The sequence below is a fragment of the Phocoena phocoena genome, chromosome 5 (genome assembly GCF_963924675.1).
Source record: "Phocoena phocoena chromosome 5, mPhoPho1.1, whole genome shotgun sequence".
Lineage (NCBI taxonomy): Eukaryota > Metazoa > Chordata > Mammalia > Artiodactyla > Phocoenidae > Phocoena > Phocoena phocoena.
The window spans coordinates 33,641,978-33,660,823 of record NC_089223.1 but is presented as its reverse complement, the minus strand read 5'-3'; the positions used below and the strand labels follow the sequence as shown (position 1 = coordinate 33,660,823).

At 35.9% G+C, this 18,846-nt stretch overlaps 1 protein-coding gene across 7 annotated transcripts; it reads right to left on the bottom strand.

Annotated features, from left to right (window-relative positions):
* Window positions 1–4,856: 4,856 nt before the first annotated feature.
* On the bottom strand, window positions 4,857–12,543 carry FGB (fibrinogen beta chain). 7 transcript variants are annotated; one of them, XM_065877322.1, is made up of 9 exons: window positions 12,380–12,543; window positions 12,129–12,149; window positions 9,555–9,746; window positions 8,902–9,085; window positions 7,732–7,959; window positions 7,084–7,197; window positions 6,621–6,746; window positions 6,125–6,410; window positions 4,857–5,516 (listed from the first exon to the last, which is right to left on the bottom strand). In XM_065877322.1, exons 1-9 carry the CDS (start codon window positions 12,482–12,484, stop codon window positions 5,285–5,287), a joined length of 1,488 nt encoding a protein of 495 aa, XP_065733394.1. In that variant the 5' UTR covers window positions 12,485–12,543; the 3' UTR covers window positions 4,857–5,284. The 7 variants fall into 7 exon arrangements, with proteins under 7 accessions (XP_065733394.1, XP_065733395.1, XP_065733399.1 ...); XM_065877323.1 differs by lacking the exon at window positions 12,129–12,149 and having other exon boundaries at window positions 5,181–5,516; window positions 12,380–12,484; XM_065877327.1 differs by lacking the exon at window positions 12,129–12,149 and having other exon boundaries at window positions 5,181–5,318; window positions 12,380–12,484.
* Window positions 12,544–18,846: the final 6,303 nt, after the last annotated feature.

The following is an 18,846-nucleotide window of genomic DNA, read 5'->3' as shown; positions in this document are numbered from 1 at the left end:
TTACAGGCTCTAACCACTTCAGTTGCCCACATAATTTATTCTAAGTTCTAGGATAATGATACTGTAGTTTATAGATAAACATGAGCATATTGCAAATAGTATTTAATTTTAATTACTTTTCCAGTAGTATTACTGATTTAATTATACTGTCATGTGTTCCCCTTATAAACAACAAAATACATTTCCAAGTTAGCCAACACTAGGGGTACAGCTGTTGAATCAAAACAAGACCCATCCATCCAAGTTCATTATTTATCTCAAATCATGTCTAGAAAAGCCTGAAAGAAAATGATACCATATTAATATAAGTACATGCAGGATGCAAAAACCATAAGCTAAGTATTTGTTATACTTGAACAAAGTAATACCATTTTTGCTGAAACAACTTGAGAAGTAGCAACATTTAGGTTTTGGTGAGTATTATACAAATTGTTTGTAGCTAATGAAATTTACATAGAAAGCATTCTGGAGTTATCATATTTATTTATTTATGCATTTATTAATTCACCTATATCTTCTTTTTAATTGATGCTCAAATACTTTATAAATCTCATTTAGGAAGAAAAATCTTTAATTAATTGAGGTCGGGGGTGCCAGGGCCTTAAACATCATAGAAGGGAGTAAGTAGTATGGTGAGGAATTTGCACCCAGGGAAGAGATTCATATTCTCATATGAGAGTTAGACATTTTGTCTTCCATTTCCACTTGTAAAAGCAACACTTCAAAACCACAGAGGCAAGGAAATTTAAGGTAACCTGCCAGGATTGAGCTGAGAAATGCTTAGCTATTAAACAGTGGTCTGCCTCTTCATCAGCTCATTGCTGAAGGTGGCTCTGTTGATTGCAACAGAGCACTCTGGAAAATATTTGCTAAATCCACCTTTGGCTCTATCTGCAATAGATCTATGACCTCAGGGTCATATGCCTACATAGGCTGTTGCAAAACTGCATTAAAAGTATCTCCTTTTGAGAGATAAAGCAAATGTAACAAACAGTTGGTGAATCTAGGTGAAATGCATAGAGGTATTCATTAAGCTATTCTTACAATTTCTTTGTAAGACTGAAACTTTTCAAATAAAAAGTTGTTGGGGAAATAAATATAATTCAGTCAAAAGACAAAACCAAAAAACATATCACCTGTTGGTCACATCTTGGTTGGGAGGAGAGAAAGGGGTACAATGGTTAATATTCATACCAGTTAAGACTATTTGCCTAAGCATATGACTCTCCCAGTGTAATCACCTAGGAAATAAAATAGTTGAGTAAATCGTTGAGTAATATCATGCTCCTGATTGCTATCCTACATACTTAATGAATGGTTAAGAATTCATATAAAAGATGATTCTCCTAATAGAAAATTGGGGCTAGGACCTGAAAGGAAACTCTCAAAACAAGATACACAAATGATCATTAAACATTTTAAAATCCCTTAGTTGCACCAGTAATTAAAGATATGAAAATTAAAGCAATTGTCAATATTTTAATCACAACTTTCAGCATTCATGAAGGAGAAGAAAAATAAAAATACAAGCACTTGTAATTCTGTGTGTTACAGGTAAATCAATGCAATCTTTACGGAGAGTTATTTGGTAATATATTTATTTTAAAAACTTTTAGAATGCCAGAATCCTTTATTTCCTCTAGAAATTCTGCTTCTAGGAATTTATTCTAGAAAGAAAGAGATAAAAACCTATATTATAGATAATATAGATTATGTATATATGCAAAAAAGTCATGCATAAGGATGCTAATTGCATTATTGTCTTTATTAGGACTAGGTCAGAAAAATCTAAATGTCTAATGAGAGACACTTGCTTAAAAAAAGTATGGGCTTCCCTGGTGGTGCAGTGGTTGAGAGTCCGCCTGCCAATGCAGGGGACACGGGTTCGTGCCCCGGTCCGGGAAGATCCCACATGCCGCGGAGCAGCTAGGCCTGTGAGCCATGGCCGCTGAGCCTGCGCGTCCGGAGCCTGTGCTTCGCAATGGGAGAGGCCACAACAGTGAGAGGCCCGCGAACCGCCCCCATGCAAAAAAAAAAAAAAAAAAAGAGTACATGGCACACAATGGAATATTATATGGTCATTAAAAATCATATAGAAAATAACACTATAGAAGAATATTAAGTAACATGGAAAATTTTCCGTACCACAATGTGAAATATTCAAGTTCTAAAATGCACACAGGATAAAAAGAAAAACATCTACCGAGATATTAGCTGCTTCCCTCTTAGTGCTGAAATTATAAATTGTTCTACATTTCTCTGTATTTCCCAAAACGTCTACACATAATATGTACTACTTTCATTATTTAAAACCACAATTAATGTTAAAATAAACAGAACTTATTCCATTTGCTAGGTTTAGGCATAATTATGCACCAACACATTGTGACTTGGTGCAGAGCTGAGTGACTGTGGGAGCATCAAGCAGGGAGCATCAGATCACATGGCACAGTGGGGGAATGCATGGTGTTCAGATCACAGCTTCAGCTCTATGTACAAATGGTAGGTAGCATCTTTCATTTGTTTCTACATCTCAGAAAAACTAAAAGTCCAACTAAAGAATCAGCTGAGACTGACAGATACCAGAATAGAAATAGTGTTTCTAGCTGCTAAATCCAAGTTGAGCCTTAGAGATAGGCAGTGGTCACAGTATGAAGTTACAGTAATTTCAAAGATGACCTCTTGCTCTAAATATTGCCTCATAGTCACCGCTTGAGTGGGAAGAGTGCTAGATAAGAAAGATGGGAGTCTCAGGTGAATGCAAATGTAGCCTGAATCACTCGTTCTGAAATCCAGCTGGTGATCAGAATCTCTTGGGGACATTTATTAAAAATATATATTCTTAAGATCTTCCCATGTAGAGGCTCTGATGTAATAAACCTGGGTTGACTCCAGGAACTCTCTTTTCTAAATAAGCTCTGCAGGTTTAGATGATCGCTGTGTGTAATGGTTGAACAGAAATGTCAGTTCAACTACTGTGGCTCGTGGTATGCTAGATAATCTACGTTTTTGCCCCATGTGTTTTCACCTTAAAAAACAAGGCTTCAGTTAACATTGGTTACTTGTTTTCCTTGGTTCCTAAATGCAGAGGAATGGGAAGTTTACATCCCAAGTGCATATATCCTTTATAGTTTGTTCCATACTTTCAGTCTTAATTGTATAATAAATATATTATAGTTCTCATGCCATAGTGTGGGATTATTAATTTTCAACTCATCTTTTTATTATCTTCATAAAAGTCATGAGTTAACCTTTTTAGATACTGTTTTATATATTCTAACTAGGGGACACTACCTTTTGATTGTATTTGAAATTGTGAAGCTTGAATGGGCAAAATCAGATAGGTAACATTTCTTACCAACTGATACCTTAAGAAGGCTTACTTCCTTCTAGATAGATATTACATATTACCCAGGTGTGGCCTCTGTGTTTCTGCTACTTGTACATTAACTAAGAAATTGACCATCGGATTATCTACTTTAGTGGGTTTTAATCTGTGGTTTTACTTTAAACTCTAGGATTCTCTTAGTCCTCTCTGAGTACATAAGGGGGTTGAGCAAAGATCTGAGGGATATTGCCCTTAGATTGGGCCCCTGCCACCTCCCCATCCTTTATTTCGTGGGCTTTTGATACACTCAGGCTTGCTGCAAAATTTCTAATTTCCAGTATCTTGCATATTGAGTTTCTATGTGTGCCTTTATTGGAAAATGGGTTCTACCTAAAAAAGGGCTATCCAAGATCTTGATAATCATTGGGTTTAGTCATAGAATATTTATAAATTTATGAAAATCTGACTTTCTGACAGGCAGATGATTCTGGAATCAAAGATGAGTAAGAGCTCATTATCAAAGAAGGAGAAAGATGTGTAGAACAGACAAATTGCATTTAAAGCGAAGCTTGAAATGGACAGCAATTTTGTCAGATGGTGTTGGAGGAAAGATGTTGTTTACAATGGGAGCACAATATAAAAGGGCCTGCCCTTTCCGGGAACGGTGAAACATTCACTGTGATGAGAGTGCAGATGTATAGTGAAGAGGGACAGGGGCAGGAGATAGTGCTGGGACCAAGTAACAAGCCATTTTCACTCCCAGCTAAGAAATCTGGATTTTAACACTTAGATAACAACGAGCTAACATTAAGCAGGAAAGTAACTTGGTCAGAATTTTCTGTTTTTAGGATGGTATATATGATGGCAGAGTAACAGACAAATTGAATATAGGTGGGACAGAACCTACGGCAGGGAAACCAGGTAAAAGTTGAAGTTGGCTATGATGAGGAATTAAGGGAGTGATGGTATTTCAATGATAGAAATGAATAACCTTTGCTTAGATGCAAAGGTTAAGAAGATGAGCATCAGGACAACGCTTCCATGAAAATCAGTGGCAATGACGCTACAAGAGGGAAGGAGGACTAAGGGTCAGAGGGTTGCACAGGGCAGATGGAGAATACAGAGTAAAAGAAAGTTGAGTTGATATACTTATTTGCCGAGGAGAAGTAGAAAGAAGAGAAATTCACTTCTACTTCAGTTCTGGTGTGACCATGTGAAAAACAAAAACACAGTTGAGGCCAATAGGCCGAATTTCCAGAGGCAACCGGCAAATGCTGCTTCCTGCCTTGCCGTTTCCCTCAAAAAACAAATGGTGAAGACTTGACCGTGACTGTCCTCTTGGGATCTCTGATCCGCAAGTCTAGTTCCCTGCAGAGCAGTGGATTTTCATGGTGCAGAGGGAGATGCTGAACCTTCAGGGGTTCACTGCCACTTCATTAGCTACTTGAGGTTGTGAATGCTTCTCTTTTCTCACAAGTTCAAAGCCTAACTCAGTGGCCGTGTGGAGTACAAAATAAGAAAACATTAATTTATTGTAACAGAAACCAGTTTAATGAATAAATCTTTTTGAGTTTTCTGTGACAGATCTTACATAAATAAAGAGAGGTTTAAAAGTGGACTTTTAAACACAGGTTTTTAGTTCACCTCACAGTTTTCCCACAAGGATAGGACATTTCTCTTCCTAATTTGAAACTTTTCACAATCCACTGAAATTATGAACACTGACTATCCACAGTCATCCTTTTAGTTACATCTTGGTATGCAATAGAAATGATGAATATGAAAGAAAATCATGTGCTGTTTTAAATGTCATTTGCCTAAGTACTGTTTCCAAAAAGTCACACTTAATACATTTTGATAGCTTTAGAGGGATATAAGGTATGAAAAAAAATTCTGATGACATGATATATAAAAATGTTGTCACATAGGGAAGAATAATAATCTATGTGTGGAGGACTATTGCTCTGGGAAGTAGGGCCTGATCTTCATGGACATCTTCTTCATCGAGTACCAGGACCCCTGCCAGTTCATCCACACCACTCCGTCGTCTGTGCCGTGCTTTGCCATGTCCCAGGTATAAGGGCCACCCCAGTAGTATCTGCCATTTGGATTGGCCGCATGACATCTATTATACCACCATCCACCACCATCCTCTTTAGAACACTGCTTTCTGGGATCTGCAGTTTTCCTGAAAGGAAATTTGTTTGGGGTTATTAGAACTGCAGTGCCCTCAAGTTAATTCTTTGCAAAGTACGCACAGAGAAGTGCTGGGTGCAATATTCCTTCCCTCTGGTTCTATATGTAAAGTCGCAATTACACAGCAAAGGTCTTCTCTGCCCTATAGAAAGAAAGGGAGAGAACTGGGCCTATGTGGCAAATTAATCTATATTTGTTACTTTATCCTGAAATGATAGCTTTCAGATCCCTTAGTGTTACAGATCCCTGGAAAACAAAATGGAGGTTTTGATATACACAGTCCAATTTAGAGACAGGGAAATCTGTCTAAGTACGCACTACTTTGTAACTGTGCTCAAATTCCAGTTGTATCTTTTATGGTTATGTGATTTTGTGTAAATTACTTAATCTCTCTAATTTTCATTTGTAAAATGAGGAGAGTAATGGCATACGTTATAGCTGGAGTGCTTTAGAGTGACCCAGAAAGAGCTTAGCACAGTGGCTGGCACACAGGAAGTACCCAAGAAATGAGAGTCACTAATCACATTAGTGATCATTAATGACTCCAAGCAGCTATGTTAGCAGCGGTGCGAAAAGCAGGAGGGAAGAACCAGCACGTACCAGCCATCGTTGTCTCTGTCGTATGTGCTGAAGAACATGCTGTTGTGGATGGTCATAGTCCGGTTTTCTCCCACCAGTTGAGAAGCTCCTTCTATGAGGGCATTGCCAGCTGTGCCCTTGTATTTGCTCACTGAGAGTTGATATTTGTTGGCCTCATTCTGTACAGTGAATCCTTCATAGAATGCTGTCACCTTATCTCCTTTCCAGTCCTCCATTTCAATAAAAAGCTTTGTGGGTCCCAACCTGGTAAGCTGACTAATTTTGTCATTTCCAAGCCAATACTCACCTAAAGGAAAAATAAAATAAAATCTCACCAAAAATAAAACCTTTAAAAAAAAAACTGGCTTTTCCCCCTCATCATTGGCTTTTATACTCTTTTTGTAAATTCTTCTTAACCTCCTAAAACTCCTAAAAACAGACTACCAACACTATGTTTTTTAAATGGAGAAAAATAATCTAAAAAAGAATGATTTTATTTTGTACTCCTAGCTTTTACCTGGTACACCACAGTATTTTTTCCCATCTGCATTGGTTGCAATATTTCCAAATCCTTCCTTATATGGATCCCATTTCCTGCCAAAGTCAACGCTACCATCTTGACGGTTCTGAATTACTGTCCATCCTTTGGTTGAAAGAAACAAAATAACACACATTACCACTAACAAATAATGTCACTTTGAGGGCAATGTCTGAATTCTTTGTCCATTTAATTCATGCCCATTGATATTTAGCGCTCCAAAATAGATATAATAAGGAAATAAATGTGAGAGGAAAACTCGCAAAATCTTTGGAAACTGCAAGTGCCTTATCTTACCCCAAATTGTGAATCAGAGATATTCTAAAACATCAGATTGAATTCCAAATCAAATGGCTCATTGTTAGCTACGTTAAAGCTAGGTTTTATTTCCTGGCATTAAAGTAATTTCAGCATAATAGGTCAAAAGCTATCAAACACTTACCTCCTCTTTCTGTTTTCATATCACAGTATACTCTATATGGTTTGGTAGAACTGTCAGGCTGAATGAGATACATTTCAGATGTTTCACCTCCATTCCTGATAATTTCCTCACATTCTGCAACCATAAGATAACATTATATTTAGGAATTACAACATCATTACCTTGTCTTTAGTCACTAAGTTTTTAAGATAACTGATTACATAGATACTAAGGAACATTTTATTTTAGACATTTGAGAACATGTTGTAGAAACTGAATCTTCCTTTTACTAAAAATCAAACTCAGTTTCAAGGAATTCTATCTGCCAAGGGGGTGAAAAAGCTCTTCTCTACCTTTTGTGTCCTGGGATATCCATAAACTTCCAGAACCCACATGATGGAGAAATCCTTACATGTATGTATCCATGATTCCAGCATCTTTTCAAGCAAGCATGTACATTACACCCATGGAGCTACCACCATAATTACACTGCTTCCTACTCATCAAAAACTGGCAAATGTATTAGGCATGCTAGGGATATCTTCATGATGTGCTAAGATGTCATTAGGATCTGTTGGGAAAATCCACTGGACTTCTTTTAGTTCTCTTATTTTTAGAGAGTGTGAGTTCTTCTGGAACCTACTAGAAATATGTGTCTTAACTAGCTACCTCTGCCAGACACCACAGGAATATTGCAAGTGACAGTACACGGGCTGCGGCAGTATTCCATCTGAGTTGAGACATCCGATTCTAATTTTTGTATTTTGCTTCTCAGATTTTCCAGAATTGAACGGAGCACACGAAGTTTAGTTGGAATATTACTGTTCACAGTCTCATCTATATATAACTGGTGCTTTTCCAGCTGTGAGGAGTACTCATTTATTACATTGTCATTATCTGGAAAAATGAAATCATGTAGGAATGGTTAGCATTTTCTCTCGATAAAAAAACTAAATGTATTCAACCACACAATTGTGATTCTGATTCTCCGAGAATAAACTTATAGACCCCGAATGAACATCGGGCAGTCATGATATGTAGTTGTACTTAGGGGAAATTATTTTCCCCATGGCATACACAAATTAACATATAGTCTAGCTACTATAATAGTAATTTACCTTAGATTAAGCTAAAAATTATGGCTAATAATAAATACAATAAGTTGTTTATTACTTTGGTGAGGAAAAGAGGAGAAAGCAGGACTTAGGCTTTCCATCTCAGAAGTTCAACATCTTATGGAGTAGATACACTTGATTTATTTATTCATCTTACTTAAGTACAGCAGAGCCTTGAAATACACAAGAGAAATGCCATGATTCCTTTGAAAAATGTCCAAACTTGGGTTTGCTACTCCCTGAAACACCTATGTCGTGCTGGTTCACTAGTTGATTCCTAACCACCAAGACAATAGCACTCAAAGTTCACATCTCAGGATTCAAAGGGTGAGATCATTATCTTCAATTCAATTGAGTATATCCTGGACACAGTTATATTTAAAACCTCAAAGGTTAAATCTATAAATGCTAAATTTTTACTCTGTGAATATACTGTCTTCGGAGTCACAAGTTTTTTTTATAGACTAAAAATAAGGGCTCACAGTGAAAATTTTCATAGAGAATCATCCTTGCTGATGCCAGACTGGGAATAAGAGCTGCACAGTGCTTGTCAGACAAGTTGCAGGTGAAGATGCCTAAGTGAGGACCTTGGGGTAATCAGGCTCATACTGAGCTACTCGGACTCATCTAGAAACATGAATCTTCTCAGAATTGTGCATTCCCATGGCACTCTGACAGTTTCAATTTTATAATAGAATCAAACAGGAAACACAAGGACATCTACCTTTTACTTGCTTCTGCCTCTCTTTCCACAGGTTTCTTAGCAGAGTTATATACTGAAAGGTGGAAGAAGCGGTCTGGGAAACAGACTCTATATTAGTAATTAACTCTTCTACATTCTTTCTGGTTGGTCTTTCCTCTTTTACCAAAGTATCTTGCAACTGACATCCTGTAGGACACAACACGCCCTGCAAACAAAGAAAATAGTCAACATTAGATGAAGGATTGGGGCTATGGATATTTGTGAAAATAGCACATAGTGAAAATTCAATGATATCATTCACCAATATAAAAACTTGCAATTTGATTTTCTTTACGTGAGACCAGAAATTCTAGGCTCATCATTATATTCCTCTGAAGATTAAAAATAATCTTTACCACAGAACAAAGGTAATTAGGCTATGAAAATGTTACCATCTGAACAGACAAAGTGGGCAAAGTACAAAGGAGATGATGTTTCATGTGTCCTAATTTGTAATCTTGGGCCCAGACCAAAGAAAATTAGAAAGGCACCCTTAGCTCAGGGCCCAATAAGTTTATGTTTTGTATTTACATCCAAAAGAAACAAACAAAATAAAAATGATGGTAATGTGGGTCAGCACAACATCAGGAAGACATGATGAATACAGGCCTTCTTCGCATGGGAGGCCCACCCACCAGGTCTGGGTCAGCGTGCAGGCAGCCGTCAGCATCAGGGGGTTTTCTCTCCAATTTCTTCTGGCGGTTAGCTGTTTTGGCTGGACGAGGCTTATAGCCATCTCCGCTGATGGGAGCGGGGACGGGTCTCAGGCTGGGAGCCTCTTCCCTCTTCCTGTCATAGGGTCGATGACCACGGGCATCCAAATGAAACTTCAGGGAACCAGGCAGAAATAAAATGTAGAGTGTTATAGGAGATTTTAGATGCAGCTATTCCAACACCCTCATTCTATAACTTAGGTTATCAAATGACTGAGGATTTGCTTAAGATCCATCAACTAGCTAGTTGTTGTTCGTAGATCAATAGGTTCCTTAGGTCTCTTCAGTAACAGTAGAAAGAAAAACAGTGCAAAAAGCTATTGTGCCTGGGGTAGTTTTTAAAAAGAGACTTTAAAAAATGTTGCATCAGATAATGAAAGGTAATGACCTCAGATTCCTGAAACCTATAAGTTGGAACACACAAAATAGTAAGAAATACATACCGTCAGGAGGAATAAATGTTCTCAAGGCACTGGATTACTAAATTCCTGTAATTATTGTTAATTATTTTTTGACTTTCAATTTTTATGAATTGACGATTAATTTGGCTAACTCCTATATAATAATATTGAAGAGGTAATACAGATTTATTAAAAGCGAAATTTACTTAGGATTTATTTATAATAAGACAACCATTGGCTGTAACACGTTTGAAGAGGAATAAGGCATTCTGGAGCCAGACTGCTTGGTTTCAAGTCTTGACCCCCACCACTTACTAGCTATAAAGATCTTCGGCAAGTTACTTCATCTGTAAAATAGGGATGATAAAAGTATCTGCCATATAAGATGACTGTTAGGATTAAATGACTTATTGCATATGACACCCTTAGAAGAATACCTGGCACATATTGAGTTATTATTATTATTTTTATTGCAATCACACATAACAGATACTACAGTGTAAGTGGCTTTTCCACTACTAACTTCAACCTTAACTTCTATCAACAAAATTGTTAAATCATTCCCATGAAATTTTCTACTTGATTTCCTTTATCAAATACCATGATTTTCTCATATTTAAAATAATTCTCAAGGTATACGCATTGCAATTAAAATTATTTGCTAATTGAAAAAAATATTACATTAAAAGATAGTGAAGTGGAAAATATGCAATGCAATACAAAAGCGCTGGCTTAGATTAACTATATTATCATCATACGACCTTTGTCAGTACCTTTTGGCACTTAATTACAAATTAACAAATGACTAGACTTGCTGCAGAGACTAAGCTCTCTAGCTATTTTGTGGGCCTAGAAGTCATCGAATGACTGTTTGGAATTTCACCGTCATTTATTCAATAAGTTAGAATAATATTTAACATTTAGTGGTAGAACGCTAGGCTTTAAACCCAGGCAAGTTGGATCAAGATTCCCCTGCTTAACTGCTGAAATTAAACTATAGTATATGTTATGTGTGACTGCAAGAAAAATAATAATGTATGAAGATTTGTAGGAAATATACATATTTTGTGTCAAAGACATGGTCCCAGCCAGACAGGAATTTTGTGAAATGTGATTCAACTGTTTACTACAGATCAAATTATAACAGAAGAAAAATATTTCCTTTTTATTTTAGAATATAATTAAAGAGGTAGTGTTGGTGATCTAGCTTTACTAGAGAAAAGTAAATGAAAAACGTTAAACATCTTAAAAGAAATTATATGAAGTTTATGAAGACCACTTATTGAAATAACTAAAACTAGAAAATCCAGTTGGAAGGCTAAACTAGTAAACTGTCTCTGTGTAGATTAGTTGGTGAGCAGGAGTGTAAAAGTGCTTAGCCAAGTACTTTGTAAAAGTTTACTCTTACACATTCTTTACATTTTTCTTACCTAATTCAATTAACCAAATAACTATCTTTTTATATGTATAGTTTGATAATTAAAACACTTAGGTTCCCTTCAAATTCAACAAGTGATCCAAAATGAATCACTTCATTTATGTATTACTGTGTACTTTTATTTCTAGTATGGTGATACTATGCTATATACAAGAAATTTGATCCGGAGTTATCTGATAATAAAATTTTAATTCTTTAAATATTCATTTCTCTAAATGTATTTTTGTATTTTTGACATCTTCAAACCAGTAGGAGTAAATCAGCAAAGAGAGTTCTTGAGGAAAAACTGTTCTACGAATGAATAAATTAAATGGAGTGATATATTTGATAACCACTAATAATAACAATAAATAAATTTATCATTTGAAAAAAACAATTTTTAATCTTCTATTACCATACTTGCTCTATTCTGCTTTTAGATTTAGTTTACAATTTTCATTCACAAATAGCCTGTAATTTCAGGAGCTTTATATTACCCTCCTTCACCAAAGAGCCATCTAGCTACTACAGCTTTTTTCTTTTAAAATGCTGCTCTTCTATTATTTTATAGTCTGGGAAATTTTCAGATATTTGTTCTCAAATTGTAATAACATATTGCTAGAACTCAATGGAAATGATAGTACTCAGGATAGCAACAATCGGAAAAACACATCTTACATTAGCTCTGACATCTTCTTCCTGGGAAAATGAAGGTGATAAACCAGAAAATGAGAAATTATTATTTTTTTTTTATGTAAGAAATACTATGCAACATTCTTCAAATAAAATAGGCCTTAGAGATTAACAATTCAATTTCATAATTAAAATCAATGTTAATTTCATTATAATAAATATTCACATATGATTATGTTTTGGTTATATTTTATATTAATAATATTAGTAAGAATACAATAATATTTAAAAGTCACCTCATCGTAGTCATCAATAGCTTGGCCCTTAACTATAAAAACACACAATAGTAGCAGTAGTAGATGTTTCATGGTTTTAAATTTTTGGAAGTTCCAAGAAACCATCCTTTGCTATAGACTTAACTGAGAGATCTTCAATCCTATATATACCTGACTCCTCTGTTAGCTATGCCTTTCCAAGTGATTACCTTCCTTAGTTAACGTTTAATTTTTTGGTTCACTTGTTGGCTGAACCATTTTATCCCTTAAGCAACATGTTCCCAGCAAGACTTATTTACTTGTCATACAACTGTTCCCTGTTGGCCGAGTTTAGTAACACCGAAGTTCCTTAATTCATTTAATCAGACAATATGATGGGAAATTGGGACATTCCTAAAAGAGCTGTGTATCACATTTCCTGTAAATTAACGTGGATGCTACACAGGCTCCCAAAGAATGTGTGAGGAAAAAAATATTTTTAATCCAAGCACAAAAAAATTCAACCTACTTACAAGGCACTCACTAACATTGTGAACTCACTAGAGGTTTACCATAAGTGTTGTTTTGGGGTAATCCTGCAATTCAGTTTTTAAAAAGGCCATTAAACTCAAGAATAATATTACCATGTGTTCATTTTATCTTTCAGACATTAATCAGAATAACAAAATTATCGATAATATTCATGCCTTATGCTATGATAGACTAACATGAAAAAGAAAATGTAGTCTTTTTTTGCTCTGACCACTTTCCATATTTTGTTCTTTACTAATATGTTAAAATGTTTAAATACTTCTAAACATTATTAAAATAATTAGTAGATTACAGATTCCTAAATCAAAATCATTATTATGGTGATTGGATACATATTTAACATTTTATTTTTATATTATATTTTATATTATTATTTATAAAAACAATGTTATTTTAACATTAGTGAAGTCTTCATATATCTATTTCAAATAGAAGCTCAGATACCATTTCCTTTCATAATTTCCTATAAGCTAACAAATGCATCTTTGTCGTATTTTCATTGTTTTTTGCAATCAGGATTAACAACTCTTACAAGAATCAATAGCAAAACCAAAGCCAAAACAAAAATCCCAGCAAGTGTGCTCTTTACAGCATTTTCCTGGGTTTTTTTGGTATGCAAAGTGAAACATCTGTTGTTAAATTTTTTTAAGTGATTTTCTTAAAAAGATAGCAGGTTATCCAGGTTTGGATCAGGAGAATATGTTTTAAACAATGCTTTGAAGCAGTCTCTTGATAATGGTATGAAACACACTAAATTTCTTTCTTCTCTGGGTAACATAAGTTGCATTCCCAAATCCTTTTAACTCAGATTTATAGAAGCAAAGTGTTGAGTTTAAATTAAGTAAAATAGTTGATTGGATTTTTCCTAATTTATCTCATTCATTAGTACTGGGTAAATACTATACATTATGATTAGCTTAGTTTTATCTTTTCTTATAAGAATACATACTCTGACTGAGAAAGCAAATATGTGTATATGCATGTGTCAATTAAAAGAAGATGCAATAATATTTCCCTTCAAAATGTAACTGAGGAAAAGTTTATTTTAATCATCTGGGCAGGATTTTATTTTAATGATGTCAGGTTCTTGCTGATTTAAAAAGACAGACAATGTTAAGACAACTAAAATTTTTTTTCTTTTGAGGTAACATTATATTATCTTCATTTTCAAGCACTGACATTACATCAACTAGCAATAGACCATTATTTATTCCCAGAAGTTTGTTAATTTTTTGTTTCTTCTAGCATATTATAGTAAATTGTACAACATTAACGTGAAAGTTCCCTTATAAGTCTCACTGTTTTTCTACTCTGACAGGCATTCTTGCCATCATCAACAGGAAGGTGGAAGGAAATCACTAGAATTTATACTCCATAACACCAGAGACTAAACATTCATTCCACAAATAGTTCTTGAGGGCCTCCTATGTGACAGGCAGTGTGCTAGAAGCTGGGGATACATTGGTGAATAAGACAGACCATAGTAGGCATTTGATAAAAAATCGTAGAATGAATGGGTGAACAAGGCTTCATTGAAATAGGCTTCAGATTCCAAGCTCTGATAATCATTTACCTGCTTTAAGTTTTACAGATGATGAAACAGAGACTCAGAGAGGTTAAGTAAAGTACTCAAGGCATACAAGTAGTAAGTACTGGTAGCAGGATTTGACCCATGTCTGTCTGACCAGTTCATGCTCTGTGCCTGTTAGACCATATTGCCCAACAAAATGCAAACATGATAAAGAATTAACCTGTACCTTTTTGATTTGCTGTTGTCGTTGTTTTGGTCAGCTCTTTTTCTTGAGACTACAGTGTCTCAGACAGGCACTCCCATCCTTAGCCTTTATTTTCACTTACATTTTCACTGTAATATGTGGGTGTGGGCTGGATATTCATGTCTGTGTGAGAGGCATGGTTGATGCAGTGAATAATAACTATGAGTTTCTTTAATTCTACTTCTTGCTAGATTTTTTATAGAGCTATATACAGCTATACTAACATTTTAAAATGCCTAATATTACAAAGTAAATTACCATGTTTTCAAAGAGAAGAAATGCATTTACAGAGATTCTGCTCTCTAAAATACTTAAATTTTTAAAATGTTGTTGTCATTGGTGGAGGAGAAAGGGAGTACTATTTGTTCAGTTATGTTTTTAGATCAATAGTGCAGGTCCTTCGAATTAGCTGATCCTCTTATGTAATTCAAGGGCAGTAAATCAGTGACAGAAAAAAACAGAAATTATCTGTCCTGCCCAGCAGCTCTCTGGCAAGAAGGGCAGACTTGCCAGCACTGATTGTCAAGCATTTGTTGTTGATACTTTTACAATTCAAGTCAGGCCCAGTTATAGCACACAAGTCAATTTGTGTTCATCAAATATTTATAGAACACCTACTTTGTGCTAGAGGCCAAGGATACTTTGGTCACCAAGGTAGACAAAAGCCCTGTCCTCATGAAGCTTTGTGTCTAGAGGGGAAGACAGAAAATAAAAACTACTTATATGTGCTGAACGTAAGACCCTGTGCTGAACCAGGAAAGGTGAGGCTTTGGGAACAGTAACTTAGGGACCCTAACCTCCTTCCAGGGGAAAAATGACTTGAAAGGAAAAGGCTTTTGGACTTGAAACTTGTGGTTTGAATGACTGTGTGGTTTATATCAGACACCGGCCACATGACAGGTACTTGACAAATATCTGTTGAACTAGTTTGTGAACATAGAATGAGTGAATGATTGAATAAATAAAATGAAATACTGATTCTCTTTGTCTAAGAAGGCATAGGTTTTGAGAACCATATTAAATCATTGTTAGTCTCTGTATGTTTTTTTTGTCTTACCCTGAACCACAGTATGAGAACCACTATCCAAGGGGAAATTAATACTGAAGAGTTGGAAGCCAGCTTGGATCAGAGCTTGATGGGCAAGCCTGAGACTAATGTGACAGTGACAGCCATAACTGGTTAGCGTCTTCGATGGGAAAGCACATTGCAGGGAAGAAGGGTAGGGCTAGCTCTGTCTCTTATGGAAAGTCTCCTTCTATTGACTTGGTAGATATCAGTTTGCTTTTCTTATGGAAGCTGATACCACGGCAATAAGGAGAAAAATAGGACATGTTCTCCTTCAACCCAATGCCAATCACAGGAGCTAGAGAAAAGACAGAGATACTCTTTTGCTTCTGTCACATTAGACTCAAAACCACAGAGGGTGTGACCAACACCAGTTGGAGTGCTGCTCCCTTCTCTTGGAATGACCCCTAAAATGCAGGAGTGGGGCTCCGGCAGTCCTGTTAGTATTGTGATACCCTGACCCTCTAGCCACAGGTGACTGAGTAGGGTTAGATCCCTTACCCAAGCTAGCCCTATCAGCTTCTCTCCCCAGTTTTATGTTTGCAAAGGAAATAAGCAAAGGAAATAATTAGGTTGATTGGCCTGAGGTCATATTCACCGCAGCATTCTAGAGAGAAAGCCTACCAACTTCAGCAGCAGGAGCCACTGAAACTTCCAAACTTGATCATCTGATTCTTCTGCGAAATCTGAAACATCTGATTGTCCTTTTAAATAGTACCCCCATTATTTTTTGGTAAGTTAATGGCAGGGGAGTACTATTCAAAAGGTAAGTTAGGGCTTCCCTGGTGGTGCAGTGGTTAAGAATCCTCCTGCCAATGCAGGGGACACGGGTTTGAGCCCTGGTCCGGGAAGATCCCACATGCCGCAGACCAACTGAGCCTGTGCGCCACAACTACTGAGCCTGAGCTCTAGACCCTGCGAGCCACAACTCCTGAAGCCCGGGCGCCTAGAGCCCGTGCTCTGCAACAAGAGAAGCCACTGCAATGAGAAGCCTGCGCACCACAATGAAGAGTAGCCCCCGCTCGTCGCAACTAGAGAAAGCCCGTGCACAGCAACAAGAGTCATGTACCACAATGTTCATTGCAGCTCTATTTACAATAGCCAGGATATGGAAGCAACCTAAGTGTCCATCAACATTTGAATGGATAAAGAAGACTTGGTACATATATACAATGGAATATTACTCAGCCATAAAAGGAAACGAAATTGAGTTATTTGTAGTGAGGTGGATGGGCCTAGAGACTGTTATACAGAGTGAAGTAAGTCAGAAAGAGAAAAATAAATACCGTATGCTAAAACATATATATATGGAATCTAAAAAAAAAGGTTCTGAAGAACCTAGGGGCAGGACAAGAATAAAGAGGCAGACGTAGAGAATGGACTTGAGGACACAGGGAGGGGGAAGGGTAAGCTGGGACAAAGGGTAAGTGAGAGAGTGGCATGGACTTATATATACTAATAAATGTAAGATAGCTAGTGGGAAGCAGCCGCATAGCACAGGGAGATCAGCTCAGTGCTTTGTGACCACCTAGAGGGGTGGGAGGGAGATGCAGGAGGGAGGAGATATGGGGATATATGTATATGTATAGCTGATTCACTTTGTTATAAAGCAGAAACTAACACACCATTGTAAAGCAATTATACCCCAATAAAGATGTTAAAACAAAACAAAACAAAAAACAAACAAAAACAACAACAAAAGAAACAAAGACCCAACGCAGACAAAAATAAATAAATTAATTTAAAAAAAGACTCTAAAAGGTAAGTTAATTAGTGGCTGAGAGAGCTTCTGGGGTTTGCTGAACTATTTCAAAGGGAAAGTTAAGATCAAATGTTTGGGAATCAAACTGAGTTTTTTAAAAAAGCATAAATCACACATTGGAAACAGAAGCTGTATTTTCACACAATGCAATAAAGCACTTAAAGTGATTAAGTATATAGTACCAGTAGTAAAACTCTGTAGAAAATAAAAACTTTTTATTTGGAGTATTTTATAACATTCATTTAAAAAATCTTTCACTATTTAATAAAAATGTCTTGAATTAAATTAACAGTATTTTCTGTAAAATATGCCCAAGATTAGATTAATGACAACAGATATTTATAATTTTGAGTCTTCTGATCCAAGAATAAGGTATGCATTTTCATTGATTCAAATTTTCTTCTTTATGTCCCTTAAGCTTTTTTCATATGACTTGCATACTTTTCATTTATTGTTATGAGATTTTCCCCCATTATATGTTTTAACTGCACACACAAAAGCTATTGATTTTTGAAAGAGAATATAGAGATGTCCTATATTGGTGAGTAAAAAAAAAATTAGCTTAACTAATGAAGGGAGACTTTCCTTAAGATTTGTACTATTGGTTTCACCCAAACAGACTTAATAATATATATTAATAAAGTATTCACCATGTGTGCTTTTGGGAACAATCCTCCTACGCTTATGAAAAGCAGCAGTGACCCCTACTGCTCAAATAAGGCAGCTCTAGGTGTCAGCCAGGACAGGGATTCTTTTTTTTTTTTCTTTTCTTTTTTTTTACTGGAGTATAGTTGATTCACAATGTTGTGTTAGTTTCAGGTGTACAACAAAGTGAATATGTTATAAATATACATATAACCACTCTTTTTAAGATTCTTTTCCCATATAGGCCGTTACAGAGTATTGAGTAGAGTTCCCTGTACTATACAGTAGGTCCTTATTAGTTATCTATTTTATATATAGTAGCATGTATATGTCAATCCCAATCTTCCAATTTATCCCTCCCCCTTCCCTGGTAACCATAAATTTATTTTCTACATCTGTAACTCTATTTCTGTTTTGTAGATAAGTTCATCTGTATCTTTTTCAGATTCCATATATAAGCGATATCATACGATATTTGTATTTCTCTGTCTTACTTCACTCAATATGACAATCCATGTTGCTGCAAATGGCATTATTTTGTTTTTTTATGGCTGAGTAACATTCCACTGTATACATGTACCACATCTTTATCTATATTGCCATAGATATATTAGAATCTTGCTTATCTTTCTATAATTTTATTGCCCTTTGCTGGTCACGTTCTTTTGTATAGTTATTTCTATCTATAGGTAAGGTATACTCTGATTTA